We start from the raw sequence: 27821 nt of genomic DNA, 5'->3' as shown, positions 1-27821 counted from the left end.
AGATTTGAAATAACAAAAGCACAAATTCACCAATGAATATTAAAGAACAACCACCATCCCAACATAGATTCGAGCAGTGACTGATCTCATACAAGGTTAACATCTTTATGACTTCCACTGTCCACATAACAAAGATCTGCTGGTCAATCTCACAACATATTTCTTAGCACTGACCAAGTTTATTCACCACTACTGTCCACTAATTCTGTAACTTGTTTGAAATGTTTGATCAAAGTAGTGAACTTTCTTTCCAGTGGCACTTTGAAGTTCTTTTAAAAACCTCATGTTCATTCTCAAAAAAAAAGTACCATATATACCTAATTCTATCTTCCAACAAAAGCTAAACAAATTGATCAATACAGTTCTGTATAAAAGATACTGAAAGCACCTAAGGCTCTCTGTATTTCATGGAAACAATCCCAGATCTCAGTGAATTGTTTGAAATGGATGAGTCGGTGGTTTGTATCATATAGTCTTTTTTAAACAATGCAGCATACATGCTTATAGTTTGGGCCTTGTAACCAAAAGGTACTTAGTTCAAATCCTTGACCATAAAGTAATTGAAATTCAATTTTTTTGTAAATCGGTTAATTCACACTAGAAAATGATCATTCAAGTTGCCTCATTGTTGTAAATATCCAACTAGTTCACTGATGTCCTTTATGAAATTGAACCTAATATTTTTCCCTACTATCTGGTCAACTCGTGACACACTACATGGTTGACTTTTAATGGCTCAATGCAGAGAAAAGATGAATTACAAATAATGGTCGACTAATGTTACCTATATTCCAAATACCACATTAAAACAAGAGCAGGTGAAGTGATGATAGCCAGAAATCTAATTAGCTTCAGAAGCTTCAATTCTTGCAAGGTAAAATTTTGCATCTATTTTACACATTCAGCATTAGCAATATTGATAATGCAGATTATTTCCATGACTGGAGACTGATGCCAAGTCACTATTTAAACCTCAACTATAGCTGAGGACACTGCAGAATCCTACAACGGTTTCAAATGTCCTTTGCTAACTAGCCCTTTTTTTAAAAGAAATAATTGACACATCTATCCATTTATTTTTTAAAAGAATCTGCATTTATAAGAAATCTGAAAACAGATTTCATAACTCTCCAACGCCAATCACTGTTCTCTACAAAGAGGTTTATTTGCAACTGGTGAAACAGTTGAGTTTCAGTTTAACTTGCGTTGTATTTGGATGTCGCAAAACAGCTGCTTTGATTTTGTTATTGATTAAAGTTGTTATGGGAATACAATTATAAGTTAAACTACAATGGACAGCTAGGCTTTTTTGAAAGTATAATCACTGTCATGTCAATAAATCAAGTAACCAAGGCCCCAGCTTGACACTGAACATTAAAATAAAGATCCAGTGATTATCAAACAGGGAATTCTGGAGCTATATTGTCCAGTATTTCTTACACCCTTCCCTCACTTCTCCAAAACCAGGTTGACTGATCAATTACTTTCATAGCATGTTGCTTTGCACAAGTTGGCAGGTGCATTTCTCTAAATAGCATTACTGGACTATTGTGAAACAATGCAGAATATTCCAAGAATGGTTTTAGCTGCAATTGCTTTCTTTCAAAGTCAAGTTTTGGACTTAGGTCAGAAAATGCTACTTGAGCTAATTAAGAACTTAAATGGGGTTGCGAAAGCAAAATAATGAATTATTTAAACGGTAGGTACTTGCTGTAAAACAACCAGTTGGAGTTTTTCATTGAGAAATGACCAAAATAGACTATAGTCATGGTGTCATAGAATCATACAGCACGGAAACAAACTCTTTGGTTCAACCTGTCCATGCCAAACATAATCCCAAACTAAACTAGTCCCACCTGCCTGCTCCTGGCCCATGTCCTTCCAAACTTTTCTTATTCATGCACTTATTCAAGTGCCTTTTAAACATAGTAACTGTGCCCACATCCACCAGTTCCTCAGGAAATTCAGTCCATATGCAAACTACCCTACCTTAAAAATATGCCCCTTGGTCTTGCAATTCACCATTCTAAAGAAAAGACACCTACTATTAACCTTATCTGTATGCCTCATGATTTTATAAACCTCTATAAGGTCACCTCTCAATCTCCTACTCTCCAGTCTCCTATCCAGACTTTCTTTATAACCCAAACCTTCCATACCTGGCAACATTCTGGTGCAATTTTTTCTGAACCCTTTCTAGCTTAATAATATCCTTCCTACAACTGGGTGACCAGAACTGGCTACAATACTCCAGAAGAGGCCTCACCAATGTCCCACTGGACTCTGCTCTAGTCTCAGCTCAGCTGGTGCCAATATTTTCATCCATTCATTTGTTACCTTTAGATTTAACTATTCTAACACACTCCCACTTGGCCTCCCACGATCAATCTTCCAATCATATTGAGGCCCACGTGTTTACCCACCTCCTCCATTCACACTCCCCTTCAAGGTTCTGGATTGAGTACCACCAACATTTTATATTCTGATCCAAGATTTCAAAATTTCTATCTACATCTGTAATTCCCACCTGCCTTACAACCCTCCCAATCTTTGTAACCTCCTCCAGCCTCACAACACCCCCCCTATTTCCGTAACCTCCACCAGCATCTGAGCTGTCTCAATTCCTTTTCTACTGTCTTCCTGAACATTCCTGATTTTAATTGCTCCACCACTGGTCTTCAGTTATCAAGCCCACAAGCTCTGGAATTATCCCTAAACCTCACCTCATTTTTCTAATTTAAGATAATCCTTAAAACTTCCCTTTCTGGCCCAGATTTTGGTCACCTCACCCAAGATCTCTATGTGGTCCTACGTCAAGTGCTGCTTTCTAAACTTTCTGTGAACTGCCTTTTGATATTCTACCATGTGAAAGGTGCTACATAAATTCAAGTTGCTGTTCTTGTTTTGTATGTACATCACTGTCCCTTCATCATCACTGGGGCATAACCTGCAACTCCTTACCTAACAGCATTGTGGGAACATCTTCATCACACACTGCAGGATGCTCAATCATCATTTTCTGCACTGAGGATATGCAATATTTGCTGAAACCTCAGAAGTTTTGAACTAAATGGCATTTTTCACATACAGAGGAACCTCGATTATCCGGATACCAATTATCTGAAAATCGGATTATCCGAAGGAGATCTCGAGATGTGTTTCCAACAGTGACTGCGTCTTTTGTTTATATTGATTAAACAGGCACGGTCTCCAAATGACTGACCCCCCACCCTCTCTCTCTCCCCACACTTTCCCTGGATGACTACACAGGGGTGCACACTAAACCCCCCTTCCCCAGACAATCTCTCCAACATTGTCCTGTACAGGGCAAAGGTGGAAACTGTCAAAAAGTTGCAGTAAAAAGTTGTGTGTGGCTGCATGTGAGTGCTATTTGGAGACTTATCCTACAAAGGCACTGCAGCAGTCTTGTTATTGGTGCCCAGTCCAGCTACCCTGGAGAGGGGGCATGGGTATACAGGGTTCTGTGGGGGGGGGGGGGGAGGAGCGGAGGACAGGGTGCAGTGTCGGATGAGGTTGGGGGCGATGTTGGAGGGCAGGGAGCAGTGTTGGCAGGGTTGGGGGGAGTGGTCTCGCTGGGAGGCAGGGCGCGCTGTGTGCTGCTGCAGTCTCCTGAACGAGGAGCAGACTTTAAAATCTCTGAGGCCCAGAGGAAAGGCATTTAATCGATTAACCAAATAATCGATTATCCGAACAAAATAGTGCCCGCCCATCACATTCAGATAATGGAGGTTCCCCTGGATACATATCGCAGTGAAACAAAAGAACAACTGGAGCACAAAGCTAAACACCTAACGTAATTATAACTTTATGAAAGTGAACTGTATAGCTAAAGCAATAATGTATTTGTTACTTTAATATGAAAACCCTTTCCCATATATCTTGCTCAAATGAAGTTTCCTGTCATTTTTAAAAATACACAAAAATGTCTATACAGTGGTCAGCTAAATATCATCAAAATAACATGGACAATTGACTCACTATAGGAATCACAATGTTTGCAACTGGTGTCAGCCACTCAACTAATTGAGATTAATCTTAAAATTATTATTGAAATCTGGCCCTGATTCACAAAGAAAGTGAGCAAACTACGCAGCATATTATCCAACAATCCTGAAACACTACCAGGCAGACATTAGTGTACATATGAACTATGGTCATATTTATAGACTACAGAATAGGGTAACCAATTATTTACAACAGAGCTTAAAAATGTGTTGCTGGAAAAGTGCAGCAGGTCAGGCAGCATCAAAGGAGAAGGAGAATCGATGTTTCAGGCATAAGCCCTTCTTCAGCAATGAGGAGGGTGTGCCAAGCAGGCTAAGATAAAAGGTAGGAAGGAAGGACTTGGGGAAGGGACGTTGGGAATGCAATAGGTGGAAGGAGGTTAAGGTGAGGGTGATAGGCCGGAGAAGGGGTGGGGGGGGACGAAGAGGTCGGGAAGAAGGTTGCAGGTCAAGAAGGCGAGTCTGAGGGTTGGGATTGAGTAAAGTTGGGGGGAGGGGAAATGAGGAAGCTGGAGAAATCTGCATTCATCCCTTGTGGTTGGAGGGTTCCTAGGCGGAAGATGAGTCGCTCTTCCTCCAGGCGTCGTGTTGCCATGGTCTGACGATGGAGGAGACCAAGGACCTGCATGTCATTGGCGGAGTGGGAGGGGAGTTAAAATGTTCAGCCATGGGGCGGCTGGGTTGATTGGTGCGGGTGCCCCAGAGGTGTTCTCTGAAACGTTCCGCAAGTAGGCGGTCTGTCTCCACAATGTATAGGAGGCCACATCGGGTGCAGCAGATGCAGTAAATGATGTGTGTGGAGGTGCAGGTGAATTTCTGATGGATATTGAAGGATCCCTTGGGGCCTTGGAGGGAAGTAGGGGGGAGGTGTGGGTGCAAGTTTTGCATTTTTTGCGGTTGCAGGGGAAGGTGCCGAGAGTGGAGGTTGGGTTGGTGGAGGGTGTGGATCTGACAAGGGAGTCGCGGAGGGAGTGGTCTTTCCGGAACGCTGACAGGGGCGGGAAAGGAAATATATCCTTGGTGGTGGGGTCCGTTTGGAGGTGGCGGAAATGACGAAGGATGATCCGATGTATCTGGAGGTTGGTGGGGTGGTAGGTGAGGACTAGTGGGGTTCTGTCCTGGTGGCGATTGGAGGGGTGGGGAAGTGGAGGAGATGCAGTGGAGAGCATCATCAATCACGTCTGAGGGGAACTTGCGGTCTTTGAAGAAGGAGGCCATCTGGGTTGTTCAGTATTGGAATTGATCCTCCTGGGAGCAGATGCGGCGAAAGCGAAGGAATTGGGAATATGGGAAGGCGTTTTTACAGGGGGCAGGGTGGGAAGAGGTGTAACCTAGGCAGCTGTGGGAGTCAGTTGGTTTATAGTAAATGTCCGTGTTGAGTCGGTCGTCCGAGATAGAGCTGGAGAGGTCTAGGAAGGGGAGGAAGGAGTCTGAGGCGGTCCAGGTAAATTTGAGGTCGGGGTGGAAGGGGTTAGTAAAGTGGATGAACTGTTCGACCTCCTCGTGGGAGCACGAGGTAGCGCCGATCTCCCATCCACCACCTCCAACCTCAGTCTCACAACCCCGCACCACCCGGTTCTACCTCCTGGCCAAAATCCACAAACCTGACTGCCCTGGTCGACCCATTGTCTCAGCCTGCTCCTGCCCCACCAAACTCATTGTTGTATCCCTTGACACGGTCCTGTCCCCATTAGTCCAAGAACTCCCCATCTACATTCAGGACACCATCCACACCCTCCACCTCCTCCATGATTTTCGCTTCCCTGGCCCCCAACGCCTTATCTTCACCATGGACATCCAGTCCCTATACACCTCCATCCCCCATCTCGAAGGCCTCAAAGCGCTCCGCTTCTTCCTTTCCCGCCAAACCAACCAGTACCCTTCGACTGACTGAACTGGTCCTCACTCTTAATAACTTCTCCTTCCAATCCTCCCATTTCCTCCAAACCAAAGGAGTAGCCATGGGCACCCGCATAGGCCCCAGCTATGCCTGCCTCTTTGTTGGATATGTGGAACAGGTCATCATCCGCAGCTACACTGGCACCACCCCCCACCTTTTCCTCCGCTACATTGATGACTGTATCAGCGCTACCTCGTGCTCCCACGAGGAGGTTGAACAGTTCATCCACTTTACTAACACCTTCCATCCCGACCTCAAAATTTAACTGGACCATCTCAGACTCCTTCCTCCCCTTCCTAGACCTCTCCAGCTCTATAATAACAACACGACGGTTGGAGGAAGAGCGCCTCATCTTCCGCCTGGGAGCCCTCCAGCCACAAGGGATGAACTCAGATTTCTCCAGTTTCCTCATTTCCCCTCCCCCCACCTTGTCTCAGTCGATTCCCTTGAACTCAGCACCACCCTCCTAACCTGCAATCCTCTTCCTGACCTCTCCGCCCCCACCCCACTCCGGCCTATCACCCTCACCTTGACCTCCTTCCACCTATCACATCTCCATCGCTCCCCCCTCCTCCCCAAGTCCCTCCTCCATACCTTTTATCTTAGCCTGCCTGGCACCCTCTCCTCATTCCTGATGAAGGGCTCTGGCCCGAAACGTTGAATTTCCTGTTCTTTGGATGCTGCCTAACCTGCTGTGCTTTAACCAGCAACACATTTTCAGCTCTTCAGCTCTATCTCAGACAACCGACTCAACGCGGACGTATACTATAAACCAACTGACTCCCACAGCTATTTAGATTACAGTTCTTCCCACACTGCGCCCTGTAAAAACGCTATCCCATATTCCCAATTCCTTCGCCTTCGCCGCATCTGCTCCCGGGAGGGCCAATTCCAATAGTGAACAACCCAACCTCCACTCCCGGCACCTTCCCCTGCAACTGCAAAAAATGCAAAACTTACGCCCACACCTCCCCCCCTCACTTCCCTCCAAGGCCCCAAGGGATCCTTCAATATCCATCAGAAATTCACCTGCACATCTACACACATCATTTACTGCATCCACTGCACCCGATGTGGCCTCCTATACATTGGGAAGACAGGCCACCTACTTGCGGAACATTTCAGAGAACATCTCTGGGACACCCGCACCAACCAACCCAACCAACCCATGGTTGAACACTTTAACTCCCCCTCCCACTCCGCCAATGACATGCAGGTCCTTGGTCTCCTCCATCGCCAGACCATGGCAACACGACACCTGGAGGAAGAGCGACTCATCTTCCGCCTAGGAACCCTCCAACCACAAGGGATGAATGCAGATTTCTCCAGCTTCCTCATTTCCCCTCCTCCCACCTTTTCTCAGTCCCAACCCTCAGACTCAGCACCGCCTTCTTGACCTGCAACCTTCTTCCCGACCTCTTCGCCCCACCCCCCCACCCCCTCTCCGGCCTATCACCCTCACCTTAACCTCCTTCCACCTATCGCATTCCCAACGCCCCTCCCAAGTCCCTCCTTCCTACCTTTTATCTTAGCCAGCTTGGCACACCCTCCTTATTCCTGAAGAAGGGCTTATGCCCGAAACGTCGATTCTCCTGCTCCTTTGATGCTGCCTGACCTGCTGTACTTTTACAGCAACAGATTTTTAAGCTCTGATCCCCAGCATCTGCAGTCCTCATTTTCTCCTAATTATTTACAACATACAGGTTTTCCAAATAATTACTGTAATAGCAACAGAAAGCTTACCTTAAGCCACAACAGGGGAGAGTAATAAATCTCATTAGGGCTAGAAGGACTCTCAATGGTAGTAGAGTAAAGAGATACAAAAAGGCATCCAGGCACAGGAAGAATCCAAAAAACATTAACTGAAAAAAAAGAAAGATTTATCAAAGCATAAAATGGCTCTCACAAAAAACTTAACAGTATACAAATTTCTACGCATTATTTTTTTTAATAGATATTTTTATTGAAAAAAGAAAATTTTAAAGTTTTTTTTTACAAAAGTACAAAAATAATACAAACAAGTGTTTTCCACTTTACAATATAATAATAGCACCAACAGTAAATTAAAAAGAAAAACCCAACTAACTACTAATTAATTTTACAAACAACCAAAACATAAAATAGGATAACATACATTAATAACTGTAAACAACAAAGCAATTAAATAACTAGATACATGCTCAAAATAGATTTATATCAAGTCATAGTGGAACCTGAATTTATACGGGATTCCTTCCCCTGGGGCCCCCAAACCAGCCATAACCATTACCACAGCTAAACAAAAGCCCTGGACAATATGGCCGAAATATCCTGTGTCGATACAGTTCAAAAAGAGCTGCCATGTTTTATAAAATAATTCTGTTTTTTGGTGCACCATATTTGTGAGGAAGTCGAGGGGAATATATTCCATGACTATCCTGTGCCAGTTTGAAAGTTCTGGGCGGCCTTCAGCTACCCAATTCACTAAAATACTTTTCCTCGCACAAAAGGAGAGGATATATCCATGGAGAGAAAATCTGAAGAGCCCAAAATAGGGACATTGGATCCAATCTACTCTCCGTACCCAAGATTTCTGTCAAGGCATTCACTACTCTATCCCAATACCTATGGATCTTATAGCATGTCTATAGACAATGCATGCGAGTGCCAACGTCTATTTTACATTTAGGACACATTGGGGATGCCACCTCGTTCAGGTGCCATATGAGCCCTGTGAAGTATCTTTAGTTGAGTAGCCTGAGTTTTGTTACAGACAGAGATCTTTCTGGCATTTTCCCAGATGTCCTCTCTCATTTCTAAAGAGATTTCCAACCTTAATTCTTGATTCCATGTTTTATATAATCATTCCACGTCCTTAGAGACCTTATTGTATAGTGAATGATAAAGAGTACTGACTGAGGGCAGCGCATCAGCCCTAGCACTCTCCTTTCCCTATCTGATTTGTAAGGATTGACTATCAGTATTAGATTACTTAGTGTGGAAGCAGGCCCTTCGGCCCAACAAGTCCACACCGACCCGCCGAAGTTTAACCCACCCAGACCCATTCCCCTACATTTACCCTTTCACCTAACACTATGGGCAATTTAGCAGGGCCAATTCACCCAACCTGCACATTTTTGGATTGTGGGAGGAAACCAGAGCACCCGGAGGAAACCCACGCAGACACGGAGAGAATGTGCAAACTCCACACACTTGCCTAAGGCGGGAATTGAACTAGGTTCTCTGGCACTGTGAGGCAGCAGTGCTACTGTGCTGCCCATCAGTGCGCCCATCAAATTAGAAAAGCTGCAGTGTGGTCTTCTTTTGTATAAAGTGTCATATTTTAAAATACCAAAAAAGGTCCTTGTTAGGCAGCCCAAACTTCTAGTGCAGCTGTTCAAAGGACATCATAACCTCCCCATCAAACAGGTCTGCAAAGCAGGAGATACCTCTGGACTTCCAAATCGTAAATGTAACATTTGTCAGCCCTGGCTGAAATCCCAATGCTCCCACTATTGGGGTCTCAGGGGAGGTTTTTTGCAGGTTACCCTCATCTTGTCACATTGTCCTCCAGGCTTTAATTGAATTTGATACAAGAGGGTTTTTACAATAGTCCATAATAACTCTCATCTTGTCCATAAATAATAGATTGATGAGGGGACATTTTGCTTGGGAGGTCTCAATATCTAACCAGATTGATTGTGGGTCACAAGAGACCCAGTCAGCTATATAAGATAATAAGGAACTCAACTGGTACCTCCTGAAGTCTGGAAAGTCCAGCCCTCCCCTTGCTAGTGGGAGCTGCAGCTTTTCTAATTTGATCAGAGGCTGTCTATGATTCTAAATAAAGGAGCCGAGCCAGCCGTAGAGCCTACACAACGCCAGTCTTGGCAGCAACAAGGGGAGCATTCTCATAGGATATAGAAGACGAGGTAGAATATTCATCTTAACGAACGCTACCTCTGCCTAACCAGGATATTGGGAGATCTCCCCAGCGTTGAATGTCCTGCCTTATTTTCTCTAATTGGCTTTATACAGCTGACCAAATACTGGAGCGATAAAAATACCTAAGTATAGAAAACCTTCTAGTGACCACCGAAAGGGAAAGCAAGATCCGTCCGATAAATTGGATATACTAGCAAGACCTCCCAACGGCATGGCCTCCGATTTCATGAAAGTTATTTTGTAACGTGAGGATCTACCAAATACATTGACCACTTGAATTAAGCGGGCATGGTGTCAGAAGATCACTTAAGAAAAGGAGGACATCATCCGCAGAGAGAGTAATTTTGTGCTTGCCCGATCCAACCCTCTGAGCCATTATATTAGGGTCAGTTCATATAGCTTCCGCCAGTGGTTCAATCATTAGCATAAATAGTAATGGTGAAAGAGGACATCCCTGACCACAAATCCCGCCAACACTAAAGCTATCTGAACTTAAACCATTGGCAATCACCGCTGCTTTGGGATCATTATATAATGCTGAAACCCATTCAGTAAAGACCTCTCCAACACTGAACCTTTCTAGCATACAGAAAAAAAATATGGCCATTCTACCCAATCAAATGCCTTCTCTGCATCTGGGGAGACAACTAAACACCATATTGTTCCCTGTTGACAGGCTTGTATCGTATTTAAGACCTTTCTAATATTATAAGTTGATCTGCGACCCTTTATAAACCCCATCTGGTCCTCTTTCATAATGTATGGTAAGACCCGCTCCAGTCTTAATGCTAACACTTTCGAAAGAATTTTGAAATCCACATTTAACAAGGATATGGGTCTATATGAAGAGCAATCTTCTGGGGTCTTTCCCTTCTTAAGAATGAGAGAAATATTTGCTTCTCTCAATGAAGGCGGGAGGCAGCCCTGACAATATGAGTAATTGTACATACTTATGAGTAGCCCGGCCCGTTGCCCTATAAATTCTTTATAGAACTCAACCCTGGATTCCATCTGGCCCAGGTGCTTTGCCAGTCTGAAGCTGCCTAACCACATCCTGTACTTCCTGGGTTGTCAAGGGGGTATTCAAGATTGACACCAGCTCCGATTTTAAGCCTGGAAGGGCTAAATTTTTAAAGAAGGACTCCATTTTCCCAGTTCTATCCTCACAGTCCTGCAACTTCTACAATTCAAAATAGAACTTTCTAAAGGCTGTATTGATCTTGTTACGATCACAAGTCGAGGTACCAGCACTTTCTCTAATGGACGTAATGGCTTGGGGAGTCTTTTTCTTTCTGGCAAGGTACGCTAGATACCTGCCAGACTTATCACGATATTCAAATAGTCTCTGCTTTGCAAATAATATTTTCCTCTTTGCTGTTTGGGTAAATGCAGTATTCAAGGTTGCCCAAATGGCGGTGATCCTTTGTAGCTTAGTAATGAAGGGCCTCTCAACATACGCTGTCTCAGCTGCCTTCAAGTGAGCCTCGAGCAGGAACTGTTGCTCGCCCTTTTGTCTTTTCCAGGTCGCAGAATATGAGATGACCATGCCTCGCGCATATGCCTTAGTGGTCTCCCATATCATTGAAGGGTTACTGGCTGTACCGGAGTTAATTTCCCAGAAGGTTTTAAATTCCTGTGAAAAATACTTTATAAGTTTGCTATCCTTCAATAAGAAAGGATCCATACGTCAATGTCAGGGGCATATCCCATCATCCCTAGTCTTGACTTCCATATATACTGTGGCATGATCAGAAATAGTTATGGTACCTATTTTACAAGACAGTATCGAATTCAAAAGGGCCGAGGGAACAACAAACATATCAATTCTGGTATGGCACTTATGTGGGCTAGAGTAGAAAGTAAAGTCTCTACCCTGGGGATGAAGGCACACATCTACTAATCCTATCTCCTCCTATAATTGTGTGGCGGACCACGAAAGCCACCAACTTAGAGAACGCTTCCGTTACAAATTTAAAAGGGTGTGCCAGGGGACAAAAAAGATTCAAAATTCCATATTCCTCTCCATGTATTCGGGCTTTGATCAATATATACTATCCATACTCATCTTTTATCAGGCTTAATATTTGGAAAGGAAGATTCTTCCGAATAAGAATGGCTACTCCCCCACTTTTTGAGCTGAAAGATGAAAAGAAAGCCTGACCAAACCCACCCAGTTGTAGCTTTAAGTGTTCTTTGTCAAGTAGATGTGTCTCTTGTAAGAGAGCTACATCAACCTTTTCTTTTTTAAAGACTTGATAATATCTATTTCCTTTTGAATGGCAAATTGCTCCCCTTGACATTCCAAGTGCACCACCAAAACGAATGGCTAGCCATGACCGTTCAGGCAAGCCCGAGCCCCCCAGGAGGAAGAACCCCACCCAAAAGACATTGAATAAAGACCACAGAAAATTCACAAATAGAAAAACTCTTTAAAACATTTAATTCAACACAATTAAGAACCACTCCGAAATAAAAATAATGCAAAACAAATTTGAAAGGAGACTTTCCCCCTTGCGATCAGGGGACATAACTACCTATATCAATAACCCCACCATAACCTCTCCTAGCTAGGGCCTTGCCCTCGGCCCAGGCATTACAGAATGGAGTAAATAAATTCAAGTGTCTTATAAAACAGGAGTTAAAAGTGAGTGACCCAACCCCTTCTCCACACCAACACCTGGGTATGTTTAATAAAAACAATACAAAATAGAAATATATAAAGTTATAAAATTACAATCCCAGCAAGGATTAGGCAACTAAAGAAGATGAAGAAAAAAGAAAAAATACCTCCCCAACAAATCAAATAAGCCACACAAGCTATGAAAAGGAGACCAAAAAAAAGAGTAAAGAACAAGCTCCCCCCACCCCCCCCCCCCCCCCCCCCCCCCCCCACACACACATCCCCAGGTAAAGATGAGCAAAAGAGAGAGATGAAGAAAGATAGAAGGGTTAAAAAAAAAGGGGTGGCAAAATAAACTCATTATCCAAATGGTTCAAGTCTCGCAGTCTATTTCAGAGAGTCCAAGAATTCTTTTACTTTCTCCGGTGATCCAAAAAGTTATATAGCTCCTCCATAGCTGAACTGCAGCATTGCCGGATATCACATGGAGTATTGAAGAAGAGTCTCTCAGACGCTTCTTCGCCTCATTGAATGCCCTCCTCTTGCGGACCTTGACTGGAGAGGAGTCCTGAAAAAGCATTATCCTGGAGCCCTTGTACATCATAGCCTGGGGATCCTTCCCCAGGACTCTGGAGGCCTCTAGGAGCACTTGAGCATTTGTTTTTCTTCATAACATCGAAGTCGGACTAGAACCGGGTGGGGGCACTGCTCCGACCCGGGCCCGCGTACAGCAACCTGGTGGCCCACTCCACCTGGCCCAGCTCCGACTCGAACTTCAATAAGTGTAGGAGCCATCGCGCCAAGAAATCCACAAGCTGGCCTTCCTCTTCCCGTTAGGGAAGGCCCAGCAACTGAATATTTTTCCGACGACCCCGAATCTCGAGGTTGTCGATGTGCTCCTCCAGGGTCTGGACTCGGCGCTCCAGAGCCCAGACCTAACCCACGGATGACTCAGCAGCAGTCTCGAAGGCCGCGGCCTGTTGCTCCACCCTCCGACGTGCTGCTCGAATATTTCGATCTCTCGGTCATGCTGCAGAAGCATGACCAAGATAGACTCCCACCTGGACCGGGCCTCCTCGATGGACGTGTCAATCCTTTCCTGGAGTTTGACGATCTCGGAGATCAAGCCCGCCTCCGCTTGTAAGTCCCCCAAGGCGACCGTGGATGTCCCTGCTGCTGCAGGAGGGGGTAGGGGAGGGGTCCCTTCCTGTTACGAGCTGCGGGAGTTTTTGCCCTCAGTCATTTTTAAATAACACCAAACTGTTAAAGTTTGATGTGAAATGACTAAATATGCTGGGCAAAAGCTATCCTGAATGATTTAAAAGGTGAGGTGAAGGTGGGCACCCCACTTAGGCAGAGCACTGCAGACTCAGATTTACTGGGTTGCCGCCATCTTGGATCTCCCAGAACATACATTTTAAAGATTCAAATACATATAGACATATGTAATATGTTCCATTGATAATCAGAAAAAAGGACAAACTGCACACATCCCTTTCTGTACCGGTCTTGGTACAACAGAGGCAATACAAGTATATATGGGAATGTTGAGGCTTCCATTATCTTTCCAGTAGGAAAACAAAAACGCAATTCCAGTAAACCAGGCATGATATTTGGGGGAATGAGACAAGGAACAGGGTGAATCAGATTCACATACAAACATAAAATGCAACTATCCATTAAGACAAGACAGGATTGTATTCTCCACATACTATGATAGTTTAACCTCCAAAACAGGATAATTGCATTTGCAAGAGACTTGCAAAGTTTAAACTGTTCTTTTTCTGGAATTTGTTTTGTTGCACACGAATCAAAATGGAGAAAAAATGCTCTCGATCTTGACAGAGGCATTTTGTTTGGTAATGAGCCACACACTGAAGGGGAGTTGTCAAAATAATGTTCTAATCATTCCAAAATTGGAAAAAAAAAACTGCAAAAGAATTTAGAAGCTGCATAGCTAGAAATCTTCATAAGACGACAGTCAATTTGTGTAAGAGGTAGGAATGAAACAGTTGAGCACATTTCTGCTCTAGAGGCAAAACTGAGAAAAAGCTATACTGGACCTGCACCTGACTTCTAGGCAAGCATTATAACAAGACCATGCCCATTTCTTTTTTTTTACAAATAATGTAGCATGGATCTATCAGATTTGGTATGACTTCACTCTAAGGCTTCTGCAGAGACACAGATGTTGCATTGAAAGGGTAATCTTTTGCTACTGATATTAATATCCAAATTAAAATAGAATGGCCTGTAACCTAATCAGATGTGACAGAACCTTCAGCAGCAGGTACCAAGGGAGGGCACCAAGCAAGAAAACTCAGTTACACAGGAACTTCCACCTACAGTTGGGTATAGTGAAGCAGGGCAGCTGCTGCAGTCAAACAAGCCCTCCCTAAAATATAAAATAAAGGTGTCTTTGGAGGAGGAAGAGGAGGACTCATGGTGAAGAAGAACCAGACAGACAGAAGGATTCCTGGACCCAAGTAAACTTCAGGCTTTATTTAATGTAAATACTACAAATATATCCTTGCTTAACTTTAATTTCTCTCATGATTGTAACTACCTGTTTCATGATCTTTGATCCTTAGTGTGTTCAAATCTCATGTTACATTTCTGGCATAGCCAGCAGAATTTCACAATGCATGTTTCAAGTCAACAAGATGAACAATATTGAAAAGCACCTTGCCAAGCTAAAGTTAAGGAGCTGAAACTGGCAATATCTGTAAGGGACATTGAAGGTGCTCTTAGATTCAGATTGCAAGAAGATCTTTAGTCCAAATCCAGACAGAGGCTCTCCACATACGTCGTTTTGACATTACAAGAAAAGGAAAGTAGTCCTCCTGGTCAGATGAACAGAAAGATGGACAGATTTGGAGAAAGACCTGTATTGCATGCTTCTACAACAACTGAAGACCTGATTGAGGATGCACAATAAAATCAATAGCAGTTCATTATGGCATCCAGGTCCTCATGCAAGTGAATAGGTGGAATTTGTGGTGGAACATATGTATGGGTAAGCCCACTGGGAAATAATAGGAGGAGGTACGGATGTTCAAAAGAAGTCCATGGCAGATCTTTGAGATACTGATAAAGGTTTTGTGAGCATGCTGTAGCCGACCAGCTACCACAGAGGTCTTAGAAGTGTAAGCAAGCAAAGGAGAGAACCTGGTTCCATGGCCTGGAGCTGGAGAAGTTGCCTGATCACATTATCCTCCTTGATCCCTACTACAAATCAACCACGGACAGGATAATGAAGGACTGCCCAACAGAGGAAATAAGAAATGCGAATATAAAGATGGAGTTGAGGTAGCTTTGAAGTGACAATACTCAAACTTTGAAGCATGGGGTCACATCATCCAGATCATGGGAAAAGATTGGACTGAGAAGACCACAGACGAAGCTATCAGGAAGGTGACTATTGGCAGAACGGATGGGGATAGAGAGAGATCGGGCTGAAGAGGAAGGGGAAAAGATTCACAGCATGCAGAGAACCAGAATAAGCATTGAAATTGTGACAGGGTGGACACTGCAAGTGAGACCGTCTTCAACAACCAGTGCATCAGGCTTATTTGATATCTAGAGCTGATGAAACATTACAAGCTCTCAAAAAGTGCAAAGTATTTCTGCAGTGTCAATTTGGCACACAGCTATCCATTGCTGAACAAGATGTTGAAAAGACGAAATTTCAAAACAGGCAGTTGGGTACTTTATAAGTATACAAGACTGCCACTTGAGATTCAAAATGGCCTCACCATCATCATAGGTGTGATAGATAATTTTTTTCTAGCAATGTTAATTTCTCTTCCCTTCTTATGTATCCAGACAACATATTAATCTTTGGCTTGACAGTTGAGGGGACTGTTGCAAGACTCAACATTGTTTTAGCCTATTTGATGCAATTTAACTTGAAAGTCAAAGCAGAGAAGCGCCATGTTTTCTAGACAAAACATTATTTTCAAAGATGCGGAATCTGAGCAACAGAGTGATGGTTCAGGGAGGGATCGACATGGGTCCCTTAGTCTAGCGGGTTACTATGGAAGATCTGCATGACACTATACACAGTTAGCTGCCTCACTCTGCAGTTTGCTGAGGAAATCAAGAGAATGCTGCAGGAATGGTTCGGAAAGGATATACAATACTTCATGGACTACCATCCGTAGTTGAACACTTGCATGTGAAGATTCATTTTGTACCCTAAAGAAGTCTCATCACTTGCGCTTGGCAACACAGATTTCCCTCTAAGCTTTAGTTCGGAAACAGACTTGCCAGTTTCCTTGGCAAGAACTGCAGTCACAGGGTGAAGGACAGAAAAGAATGGATATTGCTTATGTCAGAGGCTCAAGGCAAACAAGACGAATATGGAGAATTACTCTAGTATGAAATTTGAACTTCTAACTTTGAGGTGAGCTATTTCCCAGAGGTTTAGAAATATAGAACACAGACGATATCCCTGGACTCTGCGCCACCATCCAACACGATTATGGCTGATCACAGAACTCAACACACTAATCCCATGCTCCCCATACCCCTTGATTCCTTTAGCTACAAAGAGTTGTATGTAATTTCTTCTTGAAAAATAGAATTGCCTCAATCACATTCTGTTCCCATGAATTCCACAGGCTCACCACTCTCTGTGTGAAAAACATTTTCATCTCAGTCCTAAAAGAGTTAACCCTGGTTCTAGAATCTCCCACCAGCAGAAACATTCTTCCTACATCTAACCCATCTAGTCCTGTAAGAATTTTATAGGTTTAAATGAGAACCCCTTATTCTACAGAACTCCAGTGAACACAGTCCTAACCTACTGAATCATATCTCGTATGTCAGTCCCGTCATCAGGAATCAACTTTGCAAACCTTTGCTACACTCTATAGCAACAACATCCTTCCTCAGATAAGGAGGCCAAAACTGCATACATTATTCTAGGTGTGGCCTCATCAATGGCCTATATTGCTTCAACTCCCCCTCCCACTCCGCCAAGGACATGCAAGTCCTGAGCCTCCTCCATCGTCAAATCCTAGCCACCTGACGACTGAAGGAAGAATACCTCATCTTGCGTCTTGGGATCATCCAACCACACAGAATCAACGTCAATTTCAAGTATGCTGAAACGTTTTGTGATTAACAACGGTGTAAAAATCACAAAGCCAGACTGGAAAGTTATTAACATTTATTTATTAAAAGATGTAAAAGTGATTGGGATTAGTATGCTGAGGAAAGAGAACACTATTTTCAAATACTGTGACCCAACAGTGGTATTTTAGATATGCTCCATAATACCTCCTCCACTGGTTTTCATTTTAGACCAATGGAACATTTCACTGACAGTCAACCATCCAAACCATGCAGCAACATTTACAGAGCACCTGGATCAGGGCAAGCAATCATGAGAGTAAATACATGATTGAATTAAGAGGAGAGAAAAGAAACCAAAAAGAAAGCGATCTTAATAGTCCGAAGGGTTAAAATGCATTAGAATAGCAAATCATACAGCAAGATACTGTCATGGTGCAGTGTCCCTACCCCTACAGTGAGATGCCCAGTTCAAATACCCACCTGCTCCAGAGATGTGTAAAAACATCTCTAAACAGGCTGATCAGGAAAGCAGGTTTTTTTCAAATTACAATGCACATCTTTTGGGGGGGGGGGGGGGGGGGTTCTTTGACAGCAACTTCTTAATTTACATGATTAGCCAAGTGACAGATTGCCAGAGGCTGCTGTCCAAATTTCCACACAGTTGGTAAGTGACTACTGTTAGTCGAGCTGTTATATCTGCCGCAAAAAAAGGCCAGTGGCTTGTCTTAACATTTGTTTCAAAAGACACTTGCTCCCTCTACTGGATAGTACATTCCATGAGCGTTTTCAACGCACATCGCAAACAAATCAGATTGTTCTATTCAAATCAAAGATACCAGAATGACTTCTTATAAAGGCATCCTTCTGAAGTATATAATTCCATTCATCATACATTGGTGAGTTAAAACTCTTCACTGATATGTTCATAAGAACGGGGATCAGATATGCATCATTTTGAAGAAAAATCATTTTATTATGGTCAAGATTTTTCAGACAACTGAGAGGCTGTGGCTGGGTGGATGGGACTTTGGACAATGAGACTGAGAAACTGGAATATGGAACAGGTTAGACTTTTTTGTCTTGAAGACAGTTTATTGGAAATAAAAATGTCAAAAGGTCAAGAAAACTGTGCATTACCTGCTAGTAAATAGCAGGTAATGCACAACAGATTCCGGACTAAAGTTGCTACATTTCCACAGACCTGAATATGGATTTTGGAGAAATTTGCCAGGAAAAGCAAAACACTATCTGACTCTCTTGGTCAGTGAGAAACAATTTAAAGGCAGTGGAAAGATCATTCAGTGAAGTACTCATGAGACCTTGAGGTTTCAAATAATAGGGTTTCCAACTTTATCCCCTCTGAATATGAAATCTGGTGTGAAGATCTTCCATCATTCTGCAATGTTCAGGAATTTGATCTCAATGAAACTGTGAGAACTCAACCTCAAATCATACTTCTAACACTACAGGGATATTTTTCCTGTTTTGACATTTATTTTCCACAAACACAAACTGGCTTTGCAGAGCTGTGTTGTCTTATCTATGTTTGGGATTAAGGACATATAGTTTAATTCTGAATAGCAACTTAATTGTTGATTATTTTTGCATACCTGATTAAAGAACAAATCTTGCTTATAATAAATGAATAATGCTCAAGTTCATTAAAGAAGCCTGGTGAACTTTCTTTTTAAGTTCTGAATAGTAGCGCACAGAGACAAACTGACCATTTGTGATTCAATAAAATGTGCATTATTGGTTTAGCTTGTGAAATATGGCTGAATAACTATTGCACTCCCATCAGAGCCATATCACAATTGATAAAGGCGACTAGACATGGAAGAGCTTTACAGCATCAATAGTCTTAATTACTGAACAGGTTTATTTGTAAGTACATGTTGTAGCCTTCGGTACAGCTTCTGCAGTTAGACTATTTAGTGGGCGGCACGGTGGCACAGTGGTTAGCACTGCTGCCTCACAGCGCCTGAAGACCCGGGTTCAGTTCCCAACTCAGGCGACTGACTGTGTGGAGTTTGCACGTTCTCCCCGTGTCTGCGTGGGTTTCCTCCGGGTGCTCCGGTTTCCTCCCACAGTCCAAAGATGTGCGGGTCAGGTGAATTGGCCATGCTAAATTGCCCGTAGTGTTAGGTAAGGGGTAATGTAGGGGTATGGGTGGGTTTCGCTTCGGCGGGTCGGTGTGGACTTGTTGGGCCGAAGGGCCTGTTTCCACACTGTAAGTCTAATCTAATCTATTTCAGTCCAGGTTCTAAGCCTTCGACTAATAGTGTGAGTATACTGAAGTCCATTTCTGGGCAAGTTCAGTTTTAGTTCAAGCTGCCAATGACGGGAGTCAATGTGAAGGCATTGAAAAAGTATTTGGAATTATATTCCTCTGCTAATTGGAAGTATGAAATGCACGGGCAATTACTATGAGTGTTCATGCATCATGACTTCCTCTGTGATAAGGGTGCGAAAGTTTGCTTTTAATTCTATTGGAAGACCTTGGCCTTTATATTTTGAAGCATACCATCAATATCAGCTCAAGACACAAATAACCAATTTCAATAACTGCCTTTATCTGCATATGTGGAATTATTTTCTCTCTCGGTCACCGATTTCTTCTCTCCCATATATCTAGTCTTCTCTCTTTCATGTAATGTCCTCCTTTCTTGTTCTCTGTACTGCTTTCCCATACTCCTTTGCCCACTCCTGTGTCTCAAAACAGGAAAAAAGTTTGGGAGCAATCTTATAGGACCTTAAGTGTAACACCTAACTCTCTAACACAAAGACTGGCTACTTCCAGAACTGTGTACAAAGCTTGGTAAAACAGATTTGGGTACATCTATGAAGTAGGTGTACAAACTGAATCTTAACAAGTGGGAGTTTAGTCTGCGAGTGAGCACGAGATTTTGAGTTCCTTAAACTTAGGAACAACAGTAAATCCAACAAACTGCAATTAATTGGACATGGAAAGAATAAAAGTAAGCTCTTCTGACTAGAAGATACCAACTTAAAATGATCATAGTTGCAAAGTAAGAATATGTGCTGACCACATGGTAAGGCAAACTTCAATATGGGTGAAAAGCAGTCTAGATAGGAAGGCAGAATCCATTACTGTGGTCTAATTTGGATACCATGATACATCAATGAGAAGTAACAACAAGGCTCACATTTAGAATCAGACATAATACAAAAGTATGTGGAATAGATACAAAGGAAATCCAAGCTAGCTATGGCTTGCACACACATTACGCACAAATCATAAAGCTGCAAGCCTCAGGAGCAAACAGCAACATGAGAATATGAGCAATTATTGTCTTTGAAATCCTGGGCAAGGGAGGATGAGCTCTTAATATCCTTGGGTAGAGGACATTCTGACCAAGTCTTAAATTATGAAAGTAACCACCCCAACACACACAAACGAAGCTGCATCAGGACACTATTCAAAAGGGCCACAACACACTGCAGTACACCAGAACTGCGAAAAGAGGAAGAGGAACATCTATACAAGGTATTCGCCAAAAACGGATACCCATGCAACTTTATCATCAGATGCCTAAGAGATAGACCGAGGAACGAGGACATGCCACAACCAAAAGGACTAGCCACTCTACCATACGTCAGGAGCGTCTCAGAACTGACAGCCAGACTACTCCGACCCTTAGGACTCATAACAGCACACAAGCCAACATCCACGCTCAGACAACAACTCACTAGAACAAAGGATCCAATACCCAGCATGAGCCAAACTAACGTAGTTTACAAAATACCATGCAAGGACTGCACAAAACACTATATAGGACAAACAGGAAGACAGCTAACAATCCACATCCATGGACATCAGCTAGCCACAAAATGACACGACCAGCTATCTCTAGTAGCCATACACTCAGACAACCAGCAACATGAATTTGACTGGGAAAACACCACTATCATAGGACAAGCCAGACAGAGAACAGCCAGAGAATTCCTAGAAGCATGGCATTCATCCCCAAACTCCATCAACAGACACATTGACCTGGACACCATATACAAACCACTACAGCTGAAACTGACACCCGGAAACGGCAAGAACATCCATCAACAGACACATCGACCTGGACCCCACATACAAATCACTGCAGCTGAAACTGACACCCGGAAGCGGCAAGAACAAACCAATATAAATACCGGAAGAAACATCAAAGCAGCGCTTCACATGAGGCTCCAACAGCACTGATGATGTTCCCTAGCCAGGGAACGAAACGTTTGCAGCAAAAACTTCCAGCTCGGCGAGCAGAACCACAACAATGGATACCCGAGCTACAAATCGTCAATCAGATTTTAAACATTCTGGAATAATTAGAAAGGGAAAAGGAAATGGGAGTTTTGATGATGAGCTGTCCGCTTAAACTGCTGCAGGCTCACAATGCTCTTAAGAAAGGCAATTCCAGGATTTTGACCCAGCAAGAGTGAAGGAATGGCAATATATTTCGAAGTCAGTGAGTGGCTGGGCGGGGGGGGGGGGGGGGGGGGAAGAGAGGAACCTTGCAGGTGGTGGTGGTATTCACATATATGCTGCACTTGTCCTTCTAGATGGAAGTGGTGTCAAATTTCTTGATGTTGTTGGAGCTGTACCCCAACCAAGCAAGTGGGGAGTATTCCATTACACTCCTGACTTATGCCTTGTAGGCAGTGGACAGGCTTTGAACAGTCAGAAGGTTAGTTATTCGCTGCAGTATTCCTGATTGATTGATATTAGTAAGATAAAGCAGGATGTGGAAACTGTCTTCATTTTGAATTATGTCAGAGGCATGACATATAGAAGAGGGTCAGGGATAGATTCTTACAGGACAGTAGAAGCATGTCTGCAGGAACATGAACAGAATTCACTGCAAGTGATTCTCTGGCTATTACACAGATATAACAAGCAGAAATGACATGCATCGTAACCTTGCTGTACAACAATTTGTTAGGATTTGGAATGTTTTGCCTCATAGTGGGTGACAATAGTTTTAACACTAATCATCAAAAAAGAACATTTGAAGAAATGGAGGTGTCCAAAATAATCGCACTGTTCCTTTAAAGAGTCAATGCAGACTTAATGGATTGAACGGACTCACAAGAACAGAGGAATTAGGAACAGGGATAGGTCGCTCAGCCCTTTGCATCAACTCTGTCATTTAGTGAGATCACAGTTGATTTGATTGGCCTTCAATTCCACTTTTGCCTTTTCCCTCAGAAAACTTCGGCTTCCTTGTAGATCAAGTGTGTAATAGTTCAGCCATCAATGCATTCAATGGCTCAGACTTGACTGGTCTTCAGGAAAGAGGATTACAGAAACTAATGACCAGAAGGGAGAAGAAAAAACACATTTCTGTTTTAAATGGGAGACCCTATTGCTTTGAATGTTCCCCCACCTGTCACCCACCAGTTCTTTATGTTTGAGGTTTCTCTACCGGAGAAAACACGTTCTCAGTCCCAAAGGATCTTTTATCTTTCAATGAGATCCCTCCATGTTCAATCCATCTCTCGCACTTCTGCCATCATCCCTTCTCCTCCCTCCCAGAACTATGACCCCCAACTTTCCACCCCAAAAAGTTTCCACAAAGGATTCTCTTCTATCATTTCCACCACCTCCAGCAGGGTACTACCTCCAAACACATCTTCAGATGTGCTCTGATGAAGCGTCATCTAGACTCAAAACACTAGCTTGCTCTCTCTCTCTCTCTCTCTCTCTCCCCATGGATGTTGTCTGACCTACTGTGATTTCCAGCTTTTTGTTTTCAGTATAGGTTCCAGCATCTGCAGTAATTTGGTCCTACATCTTCTCCTTCTCTCATTGCCAGCATTCTTCATTTACTGTTCCCTTCGTGGCATCCTAGTCTCCTCCTAATACTTCCACATTCACCCATGGCATCTTCCCAAGCAATTGCATAGAATCTAACACTTGCACCATCACCACCTTCTTCCTCACAATCCAAGACCCCAGCACACTTACTACGTGAAGCAACATTTTGCTTGTACTTATTTAAACTTGGTCTACTGTATTCATTGCTCACAGGACAGTGTCCCTTACATTGGCAAGACAAAATGTAGATTGTGTGACCACTTTGCAGAACACCTCAGCAATACACACTGCTGCTATTGGGCATCGATGGTGGAGGAAGTGAATTTTGTAAATTTGGTGTCAATCAAGTTTTGTCCTGGATGGTATCAAGCTTCAGCAACAAAAGCTGACGCTAAAGAAAGTGATTCCATCGGAGAGAGTGATATTGATGCATCCTAGGAAAATAGATGTACTTAAATTGCTGATTGCGCAGTCTGCTTTCAAAAAGCTTTGGGCTTTTTAAGTTTAACATATGCTTTTGGAAGAGTTTGATATTTGCAAACAAAATATTAAAACAAAGGCCAGTCAATATATGAATGTAAACTATGTCACTGAAATCCATTGTTTTTCAGTTTGTTTACTCATTGGAAATTTGGAAATTAAACAATTTATGCAAAATAATTGATGGAATTAACTTATTTTAGAAATAACTTTGAAAACACTGCAGGGAAGATGCATGATAAATGATAAGATTATGAGACATCAGTGAATCTAGCAAGTTTAAAGTGGTGGTGAAGAGGGCTGGGGTTGGAGTCATTGTCAGGGGCAGTTCTACTTCACTGCCAAGAGAAATAACGATCACCAGAAACTAAATATGGGCATTCACTAATGTTGGACACACTGAGCAATTTCCAGAAAAGTGTAACCCAAGCATTCACCTCAATATATTGTTGTGAGTTTGCAGTTAATGAAGTGTCAGCACAAACTACTGACCTCAACAAAGCTGTGCACAAAGATCTGGTGATATCTGTGACACGCATTTAATTTTGCCTGACATTACTTGCTTTCAACACCAAGTATTAGGGAGTTCATGACACACAACAGTATAATGTCATGAAGATTAAGTAAATTACGTAGTAACCACTTTGAAGTATTCTCTAAAAGCAAAGAAGAAAATAAAATGCACTTACCTTTAATCATTTATCATGAATTTTACAGAGAAAAAACTGAAGATTCAGAATAATGTAAAAGCTAATGGCAAAAATATTAAAACCAATGATATAGGTGGGATCATTAATAATAAAAACATGTTCAATTTTAGTCAACAACCTACAAACGTAAAGGAATATTACCTTTTCCAGTTCCCGAGGAATTCGCAAACATGTGTACACTTTCTCCCTCCTCTCTTTGTATTTGGCTTCATTGTGTTCCAAAAGATACCCCCTTGTCAACTCAGCACTAATAAATCTCAGCAGGGACAAATCTATATTAAAAAAGCATTAAAATATGCATTATTGGTTAGTTACTTTGATGTTTCTTCAAACGTTATGACCAGGTGAGTGAATTAGCTTCCCTCTTTTTAACATCCTCAATTGCAAAGATTTTAGACTTTCAAACACACGACACTTACAAAATATAATTAAATTTGTAGTCAATTGGTTCAAAATGAAAAAGCTATGTTAATGAGAAGAAACAGCAATTTCATCAGCTACTAACAGAACAATATATTAAAAATGTGACACTGGAAAACAGAGATACAAATCATTTTCTTTTCTTATCCTCTGCCCAAAAGCCATTTTTCCAAAATACAGTTCACATGTGTATTCCCTCATCATTGTTTTTAAGATAGAAAATCTCAATAGTGACTTTAATCTGAATTATGAAACATCCAAAAAGTTCTAAATCAAAAACAGAGGACAAAAGTTTCTTCACGACTGAGAGAGGTTCAGTGCCTTTTGATAAAATGTTAATTTTGCTCAGATTATCTTTGTTTATCTCACATTGGTTTCACGAGCTTGGCTCATCCTTATCGGGTGGCCGAGGCTAATTTAAGTCCGTGTTTCTCCAAACCGTTTTAGGCTGGGAAATCTCAGGTGTTAAATTCAGATGAAAACTGATTGCCATGATATAGTAGCAAAATGTGTACGGAGGGCAGAATGCTAGTCATTTGTCTCATTTATTAAGCACATATTAATCTAGGTATGGAATCACAGTAGATGCATGAGCTCCTAAGTTAATACTTCACATCAGTTTTTACTGTGGGGATAGAAATGAAATCTAGGGAACTTGGGAGAAATGAGTAGTGATGTCTTGAAAAAGTCACATTACTGAAGAGGTGGCACTGGAAGTTTTAAAAAGCATAACGGTAGATAAATTCCTGGGACTTGATCGAGTGTATCCCAGGAATTTTTTGGAAAATTAGGACATAAATAGCAGAGATATTTGTATCATTGACAGCTAAGGGTAAAGTGCCAGAAGACTGGAGAATGGCCATTGGTGGGCCATTATTTAGGAAAGGCTTAAAGAAAAAGCCAGGGAACTTACAAACTAGTGAGTCTAAAATCAGTGGTGGATATGTTGTTGAAGGAAATTCTGAGACACAGGATCTATACATATTTGAAAAGGCAAGGACTAATGATAGTCAACATGGCTTTCTGCATTGGAAATCTTGTCTTACAAACGGTTGAATTTGTTGAAGAGGTTACTGAGAAGACAGATGAAAGCAGTGTGTTAGACATTGTTTACATGGACTTTACCAAGGCCTTCAACAACGTTCTGCATGGTTGACTAATTAGTTAGGTTAGATCACATGTGATCCAGGGAGAGCAAACCTATTGGATACAAAAATAACTTGACAGTAGGAAACAGTGTTGTTGTTGTTCAGACTGGAGGCCTATGACCAGTAGTGTGATGCAAGGATCGATGCTGTATCCGCTGTTGTTCATCATTTATATAAACGATTTGGACGAGAGTATAGAAGGCATGGTTGGTCAATTTGCAGATGACACCAAAATTATTGGTATAGTGGTCAGTGAAGAAGATGATCTAAGAGTACAATGGGATCTTGATCAATTCCAGTCACCCATCTAAAGGAAGAATGTAAAGCTTGAAAGGGTGCAGAAGATATGCAAGAGTGTTATGGAGACTGGAATGTCTGAGTGGATAGGCTAAGACTTTTTTCCTCTGGAGCGTAGAAGGCTGAGTGCTAACCTTTTAGAGGTTTATAAAATCACGAGGGGCATAGATAAAGTGAATAGCCAAAGTATTTTCCCCAGATTAGGATAGTCCAAAACTAGTGGGTATGGGTTTAAGGTGAGAGGGGGAAGATTTAACAGGGATCTGAGAGGCAACCTTTTCACAGAGAGGATAGTACGTATATGAAATGAGCTGCCAGTGGAAGTGGTAGAGGCAAGTACAAATACAACATTAAAGGACATTTGAACAGATACATGGCTAGGAAAGCTTTAGAGGGGTATGGGTGAAATGCAGGCAAATGGGATTACTTCAGTTTAGGAAACCTGACTGGCATGGACAACTGGACTGAAGGGTCTGTTCCCTGCTGTATGACTCTGACTTAAAAAGTTATTTTGCAAACTCAGCAAATGCAGTTTGAAAGTAATTATTCATAACAGTTTAAATAGGAGCAAAACATGTTGCATAAAAGAGTCAAGCTTTAAAAAGAAAACTCATTTCAACTGATATTTAAATCTGAAATAGAACATTCAAAACAAGTTATGCACAACAAATTTAAGCAAACTATTGTTTGATTTTGATGAACATATTAATCATGCATTTTAATACGAAACAAAAGGAGGAAAAAGAGCACAGGCACTGCCTAAGATATTACTCAGACAGTTTTGACAAGAAATATAGCTTCTTTTTTCCACAAAACACAGATGATCACCTAAAGTGCTTGCTGACTGAATCAATTTATAAATCAAGCAATTAAGCTACTCAAGTTTATTGGTGTGAGTAAAACTAATAATCAAAGTTAAAAAGCTAGTTTAGTAAATATCAAAAACAAGATGAACAATACACCAAAAAGCCAGACAATACACAGAAGAACTAATCGTCCCATTCCAGAAATTTACTGTACTATACAGATTAACTTGAGTAACTGACAAGGTAATGTCAATAATTAGCTCAATGTCAATATCAATGCAATGAACCTAAACTAACAGATTTTGTTCATGTGAAATATGTTAAATCTGAGATTGATAAATTGTGGCAAATTTATAAACTATTTCAATATGTTCATTTCAATGAAGAGTAACTAAAACTTGCCAAACAACATTAAAATTAATAAGTACAGATGCTATAATTTAGAGATAAAATAGAAAATATGTCAAGCCCTGAGCAGATCAATCACTCAAGTGAGGGAACATTTTATATGCATTAAAGAGGTTAGCAGAATGTTGTGAATTCAGAGGGTTTCTCCAAAATGCCTTGCGGGACCATTCAGTTTGT

The 27821-nt window shown here is 42.0% G+C and overlaps 1 protein-coding gene across 1 annotated transcript in view; it reads right to left on the bottom strand.

Moving 5' to 3' along the window:
* The window catches only part of LOC132815969 (transmembrane anterior posterior transformation protein 1-like), a 109867-nt gene that overhangs the window by 66348 nt on the left and 15698 nt on the right, over positions 1-27821 (bottom strand). Inside the window, exons 2-3 of the mRNA XM_060825356.1 lie at positions 24707-24837; positions 7669-7787 (exon numbers count right to left, since the gene is read on the bottom strand). Coding sequence (XP_060681339.1) covers positions 7669-7787; positions 24707-24837 — 250 coding nt within the window. The remainder of the gene's footprint in view (positions 1-7668; positions 7788-24706; positions 24838-27821) is intronic.

The sequence above is a fragment of the Hemiscyllium ocellatum genome, chromosome 1 (genome assembly GCF_020745735.1).
Source record: "Hemiscyllium ocellatum isolate sHemOce1 chromosome 1, sHemOce1.pat.X.cur, whole genome shotgun sequence".
Lineage (NCBI taxonomy): Eukaryota > Metazoa > Chordata > Chondrichthyes > Orectolobiformes > Hemiscylliidae > Hemiscyllium > Hemiscyllium ocellatum.
The sequence above is the reverse complement of the archived record's forward strand: the minus strand, read 5'-3'. Positions and strand labels throughout refer to the sequence as shown.